The following is a 7,507-nucleotide window of genomic DNA, read 5'->3' as shown; positions in this document are numbered from 1 at the left end:
ACACCTCCAGTAAGTTGCAGAACCGGGCTTAAACCCAGGCTTCTCTAACTCAACCACTACTAAAGACTAGCTCAACCACTACAGTTCCTGTTTAATAGCTGGTTTTTGAGGCTTCTTGCTCATGGTTATTACAAATCCTGTACAACTCATCCTAAAGTCTAGTTTCATAAAATAGCAAATCATGAAGTTTATGACTTTCAGTTCTTTTCCATTTACTTCTAGAAACTATATGTATGTCCATGTTGCAGTGCCTGGCCCACTTACAAGAAAGTGTGTGTGTCCTTCAGTCTAAAACAGTCTATAATTCAAAATTATATTTACATACTAATAAGAGAAAGGAACTGTTAAGTCAGTTATCTTCATTTTCTCCCCCCCTTATAGGGTAAAAAGTACCAATGGGATGCAGAAACTCAAGGATGGATTCTTGGCTCTTTTTTTTATGGCTACATCATCACACAGATTCCTGGAGGGTATATTGCCAGCAAAGTTGGCGGTAAACTGCTGCTAGGATTTGGGATCCTTGGTACTGCTGTCTTCACCCTGTTTACCCCGCTTGCTGCAGATTTAGGAGTTGGATATCTCATTGCTGTCAGAACTCTGGAAGGATTAGGAGAGGTAATTATTATTTTGTTACTCTTTTGTTTTACTCGTACATCTCTCTCTTCTTAAAGATCTTTGGTGTGAATGTGAACCAAAAATTAACATTAGAAGGTAACAGGGATTTATATTTTAATTAGAGAAGGAGTTGACTAGAAAATAACCTGGGTAGATTTCATTTATGGTCAGTAAGGTCTCAAGTACAGGCACCCCAAAATTCGAAGCTTTAAAGACTAGAGAAAACATTTTCCAGTAGAGAGTTAATAGGTTGTGTTGTTGTTATGTGCCGTCAAGTCAGACCCGACTCATAGCGACCCCTCCTTGGGTTTCTGAGGCAGTATCACTAGGGAAGTAGATTGCCCCATCTTCCTTCTGAGGAATGGCTGGTGAGTTTGAACCGCCAGCCTCCTGGTTAGCAGTTAGGTACTTTAGGCACTATGCTACCAGAGCTCCTAATAGGTCATAGTTTAAGGGAAATTAAAGTACTATTAAAACCATTAAGATAGGGGCATCTTTACCTCTTGTACTTTTGCCACAGTTTATCTGTGCTCTATTGTTGATTACTAAACTCCAACTCACTGCCATCAAATCGGATCTGACTCATAGAAACCCCTCCTTGGGTTTCCAAGGCGGTATCACTACGGAGGTAGATTGCCCAACCTTCCTTCCGAGGAGGGTCTGGTGGGTTTGAACCACCAGCCTTCTGGTTAGGAGTCAAATGCCTTAGTCACTACGCCACTAGAGCTCCCCTATTGTTGATTGCCTAGATCTAAAAAACATTTTACACAATAGACTGTCAAATTGGCCTGTTTTAAATTTTTTGTTATTCATGGAACTTCTTTTTAGTTATTGTTTTGGTTACCTAGTGCCTCTCTAACAGAAGCTACCACAAATGAGATGGCTTTTACAAACAAGAGTTTATTCTCTTACAGTTTTGGAAGCTAGAAGTCCGAGTTCAAAGTGCCAAGCTCTAGGGGCTGGGTGAAAACCCCTCTATCTTAGGCTTCAGCTCTGTCTCCTGCTCCTAGCCCACTCAAGCTGAAAGGTTTTTTTTCACTCAGGCAGCTGCTGGCTGCGGAGGCTGACAAACCCAAGGTCAACAAGTAAAAAGGCACAGTCCCAATATTGCCAAACAACATGGCAGGCCACTAATTAAAGTCCAGAAAAAGTCTGAAGGTCAGCAGGGCATGGCCGGCTGCTGAACAATAATTTAGCTACGTGTAGGGTTCAAGCGTGCCAAAAAGCTAGAGACCTTCGTCAAAGTTGCTTCTTACTTACTGGAAGCAGACCACATCCCTAAGGCAGCTACTCAGCTGCTCCAGTGCACCACAGAGCTGATTACCAATTTCACCATGGAGACTAACTACATCTAGCTGCCCAGCCACTCAAACCAGGCCCAGCTAGGTTGACACATAACTTTAACTACCACAGTTATCATTTGTTCTTCCCCCTGCTTAAAAACAAATAATTTATTATGTCATATAACTAATTTTACCAATAAGTTTTTACCAACTATCTTTACCACGATAAATGGAGAAAAGATTGAAGTTATCAGGGATTTCATTTTACTTAGATCCACAATCAACACCCTTGAAAGCAGCAGTTAAGAAATCAAATGATATATTGCACTGGGCAGATCTGCTATAAAAGACCTCTTTAAAGTGTTAGGAGCAAAGATGTCACTTGGAAGACAAAAGTGCACCTGACTCAAGCCATGGTATTTTCAGTGTCCTCGTATGAATGTGCTCTGGTAGCATAGTGGCTAAAGCACTTGACTGCTAACCAGAAGGTTGGTGGTTCAAATCCACCAGCCACTCCTCGGAAGGAAGGTTGGGCAATCCTAATTCCGTAGTGATACTGCCTCGGAAACCCAAGGAGAGGTCGCTATGAGTCAGGGCCGATTCGACGGCACATAACAACAACAGCAACATATGAATGTGAAAGCTGGACTATAAATAAAGAAGACTGAAAGAGTTGATGACTTCAAATTGTGGTATTGGCAAAGAATACTGAAAATACCATGGACTTCCAGAAAATGAGCAAATCTTGTCCTGGGAGAGGTACAGCTGGAATGCTCCTTGGAAGAGAGAATGACCAGACTTCATCTCACCTATTTTGGTCATCTTGTCAGAAAAGACCATTCCCTGGAGAAGGATATCATGCTGGGTAATGTAGAGGGTCAGTGTAAAAGGGGAGGATCTTCAAAAAGGTAGATTGGCACAGTGGCTCCAACGACGGACTCATGCATAGCAAGGATTATGAGGATGGCACAGGACCAGGCAGTGTTTCCTCCTGTTGTACAGCTCTGGGAGTTGGAGCTGACTTGACGGCACCTAACGACATCTTTCTTTATTTCTCTGGTTCATCTAGCCTTTCTGTTTCTTTTAGAATTGTTACTAAATTTTATCTATCTTTTCCCTCCACTGAAGATGGAATGTTATGGCACAATAGTTAAAGCACTCAGCTGCTAACCAAAAGGTCGTCAATTTGAACCCACCAACTTCTCTATGGGAGAAAACTGTAGCAATCTGTTTCTGTAAAGATTTACAGCTTTGAAAACCCTATAGGGCAGTTGTGCTCTGTCGTATAAGGTCGCTATGAGTCAGAATCAACTCAACAGCAATGAGTTTGATTTTTTTTTTTGTTTCCCTCCTCCTGAGATTTTTATTATTTTTTCAATTTTAGTTCCTTATCTTTTTTTTCTTTCTACTTCTCTTTTACATTTTATAGTTCATCATATGCACTTCCATCTTTATACAATGATCTCTTTTCCTTTCTAACTGTGAACTTCTACCTGTGATACCTAGGTACTGGTTTATTTTGCTCTCTCTTGCATTTGTTTAACCCAAACGAGATGGTGGCTTCTGGGTCTGGCTGGTCTACAGCGCTGCAGTGCAGCAGTGAATTGCTTAATGTGGCCCTTCTAGCCATAGTCCTCCATTTTGTGACATATAGTAAATCCTAGCCTCTAGGCCAGTTTAGGGTATATGTCTTGAGTCCTGCCTTGTTGGAGAGTATGCCTCAAGTCACTACTCTCAGTTTCCTGGGCAGTATATATGTGAATGTTCTGGCAAAGTTCACCCTCTTGCCCTGTATCCTACATCTGGTCCATCATCATCTAATCCTTGGTTCTTAAGACTTGAAACAGCAGCCAGTTTTCTGACCTGCCTAGTTGAGTCCAATTTGGGCCCATCAGCCGCTACAACTACGTGAGTGAGGAGAATACTTCAGACCTATGTCTAACCCATGGGTTTGGGACTTGCCTCCATGACTACTTAAGCCATTTCCTTGGCAGTTTGTGAGTTCTGTGAGAAGTCACGGTGAAATACAGAACTGTAAGAAAGAAGGGAGGATACTGAGGGGAGGAGGAGGAGTTGGTGTTGGAGATGATGGAGTGGTACTGCAGTTTGGAACAGATGGACATTTGGGACATCTTTAATCTCTACCTAATAGGGACCAGCCTTGTGCTAATCCTTGTAAAAGAAATGATTCGAGCAAGCATTAAGATCATTTTAGGTATTGTTGTATCATACTATGTTAAAAAGAACAATGGACTAGAGTCAGAAAACCAGAGTTTGCTTAATAGCTCTATTGTGTGTAACAGTGAAACCACAGGTAAATTCTAACCTCTAGGCATCAGTTCTGTCTTCAAAGTAGAGTTAATAATACCACTCCATCCTCAGTCACAGGATAGTCCTTAGGCTCAGGTATGATCATTTTTGCTAAAGTACTTTGAAAATTGTCCCATACTATTTAAAGTATTACCATTCATCTGAATGTTCCCATTTTGACCTTATCAAATAAAGGTCTATTAAATTAACTCTTCCTAATTAAAATATAAAAATTTATTTTCTCTTTTAAGAACCAACTTCTCTATGGGAGAAAACTTTTAAGGTTCTTCTTCTCTTTACCGAAATAAAATACACTAATTAAAATATAAAAATTTCCTCTCTCTTTTAAGGTTCCTCTTCTGTTTATCAAAGTAAAATACACTTAATTGCAGCATATTTTATCTGATCTGAGTATTGACTTTCCTTGCTGAATGTATTTCCATATTTTAGTTATTTCCTATCTGTGCTACTAACTTAGTATTATAGCATATTTCTTACTGTACTACTGCCACCTCAAATGGCTGTTTTATTTCTAAATAAACTTTAAGTTGTCTTTATTCCTGGATTCTTTTTGTCTTTCCCCATTCCTCCAGTATGTATCACATGCTCATTGATTGCCTCATCCATAAACTTAGATCAGCGTCTTTCATCCCTAACGTCTGACTTACTAAAAATATATCTGTGTTGATCCTAGGGTTATACAATACAGTTTTCCACAACCTAATTCCTGTGGACATTATCAAATGTCTTAAGTTTTATTCTGTAATGATTCATCCTATGGATGCTCTCTGATACAGATTCTCACTGTTCTGCCCTACTGCCTAAATCATCTTTGCCTTTCATTGATATTTCTTTCTTCCTTCATTGTTTTTAAAAGAATCAACAGAAAATATAACATAGTAATTTTTTTTTTCTCTATTAACAATAACAGTAAACCACCAAAAGCTCATTGCTGCCAAATCAATTCAGATTTATAACAACCTCCCAGGACAGAGTGGAATTTCCCCACATGGTTTCCCAGGCTGTATCCTTGTGGAAGCAGACTGCCACCTCTTTCTCCAGCAGAGCAGCTGGTAGGTTCTTTGGCCTTAGCAGCCAAGCACTTAACCACTGCACCAGTAGGGCTCCTTAATAATGACCCAAAATCCACTGCCATCAAGTCGATTCCGACTCATTGTGGCCATATAGGACAGAGTGGAACTGCCCTATAGGGTTTCTAAGACTATAAATCTTTACTGAAGCAGACCACCTCATCTTTCTTCCACAGGGTGGCTAGTGGGTTCAAACCACCAACATTTTGGTTAGCAGCCCAATGCTTTAACCACAGCACCACAAAAGCTCCCTTTAAAATAACAGTAGCTACCATTTATAGGCACAGTAGTAGCTCAGTGGTAGAATTCTCACCGCCCATGTGCAGGACTTGCATTCAATTCCCAACCAATCCACCTCATGCACAGCCACCACCCATCTGTCAGTGGAGGCTTGGGTATTGCTATGGTGCAGAACAGGCTTTCAGCAGAGCTTCCAGACTAAAATGGACTAGGAAGAAAGCTCTGACAATCTACTTCCAGAAATCAGCCAATGAAAACCATATAGGTCACAATGGCCCTGTCCACACCCAATCATGAGGATGGCACATGAATGGGCACTATTTTGGTCCACTGTAGATGAGGTTACCACGAGTCAACTCAATTGACCATGACTCTGACTCATAGCGCCCCCTTTGGGTTTCTGAGGTGGTAAATCTTTACAGAAGTAAATTGCCCAGTCTTCCTTCCATGGAGTGGCTGGTGGGTTTGAACCACCAACCTTCGATTAGCAGTCAAATGCCTTAGGCACTACACCACCAGAACTCCTTAACAATAGCAACAACTGTTTATCTTTACAACAATCAGGGAAGATAGGGAATTTTACCTCTTTTTCACAGATGAAGAAACAGAAGTTCAAGGTTGCTTAATCTGCCTGAGATTGCAGAGTTAGTGAGTAGCAAAGGAAAGCTGTGAATCCCCTAGTTTGAATCTACTGAAAAGTGTTTTCTGCCACTCTCCTGTGGTGTCTACTCATGTACATGTCTCTGTGAGCCTCCCTGCCTCAACTGTTCCATTGCCTCTCCATAACAGTAATTGACATTCACTAGGCTAGTAGAAGCTCTGGTGGAATAGTGCCTAAGGCATTTGACTGCTAACCAGAAGTCTGGTGGTTTGAAACCACTAGCCACTCCTCGAAAGGAAGGTTGGGCAGTCTACTTCCGTAGTGATACTACCTCGGAAACCCAAGGAGGGGTGTCTGTGAGTCAGACCCAACTCAATGGCAGTGAGTTTGGTTTTTGGTTTTAGGCTACTTATCACTATGAAAAACATCAGACTATAAACACTCGAAAAACATCAGACTATAAACACTCTGAGTGAAAACGTCCCTTTTTTGTAGGACCATTTTTCCAGTTCATTAAGGGCAATTTGACTTTTCTTCTAGTATCCCAAAGTATTAGTTAAGTATTTTTGCAGTTATACGTTGATAACATTCCCATTTTATTCAGGCCATTAATACATTGAATAAATAAATTTATCCTTGAGAGTAGTCCCTTTATTTGATCATTCAGTACATCTCTATAGACTTATTGTAATGTTTACTTTGCAGTCCTCAAACCAGTTCACAGAATCCATGAATCTTTACTCACGGTTTGAAAGTACTTCATTATAAGACTTTTTACTTAGCATCATAAAGCCATCTCACTTCATGGAACATGATTGTAGTAGTATTATTTGTAAAACTCTTGAATGGCAAGTTTGCAGCAAAATACTTGACAGAATTTAAAACAGTGTCTGATGGCGTAGTGCATAAGGCATCTGACTGCTAACCAAAATGTTGGCGGTTCAAATCCACCAGCCACTCCGCAGAAGGAAGACTGGGCAATCTACTTCCATAAAGGTTTACCACACCTCGGTAACCCAAAGGGGGTCACTGTGAGTCAGAATCGACTTAATGGCAGTGAGTTTGGTTTGGTTTTGGTTTTGGTTTACCTTTGTTTCAGCACTTTAAAGTGCTCTCTGAAGACTAAGGTGTGCCTAACCCAACCATGGTGTTTTCAGTCACTTCATATGCATGTGAAAGCTGGACCATGAATAAGGAAGACCAAAGAAGAGTTGATGCTTTTGAGTTGTAGTGTTGGCGAAGGATACCGAAAGAACCATGGGGCACCAAAAGAACAAACAAATCTGTCCTGGAAGAAGTGCAGCTGGAATGCTCCTTGGAAGTGAGAATGGCCAGACTTCGTCTCACCTACTTTGGTCATGTTGTCA

General features: G+C 40.8%; 1 protein-coding gene across 1 annotated transcript in view; it reads left to right on the top strand.

The window, feature by feature from the left end:
• SLC17A5 (solute carrier family 17 member 5) overlaps positions 1 to 7,507 on the top strand; it is a 104,530-nt gene that overhangs the window by 28,646 nt on the left and 68,377 nt on the right. Inside the window, exons 4-5 of the mRNA XM_042781566.1 lie at positions 382 to 615; positions 672 to 711. Of these exons, the coding sequence (XP_042637500.1) occupies positions 382 to 615; positions 672 to 711 (274 nt within the window). The remainder of the gene's footprint in view (positions 1 to 381; positions 616 to 671; positions 712 to 7,507) is intronic.

Source organism: Orycteropus afer, unplaced genomic scaffold, assembly GCF_000298275.1.
Source record: "Orycteropus afer afer isolate SDZICR_OR568_19922 unplaced genomic scaffold, OryAfe1.0 scaffold00133, whole genome shotgun sequence".
NCBI lineage: Eukaryota > Metazoa > Chordata > Mammalia > Tubulidentata > Orycteropodidae > Orycteropus > Orycteropus afer.
This window is presented reverse-complemented; position numbering and strand designations above follow the sequence as displayed.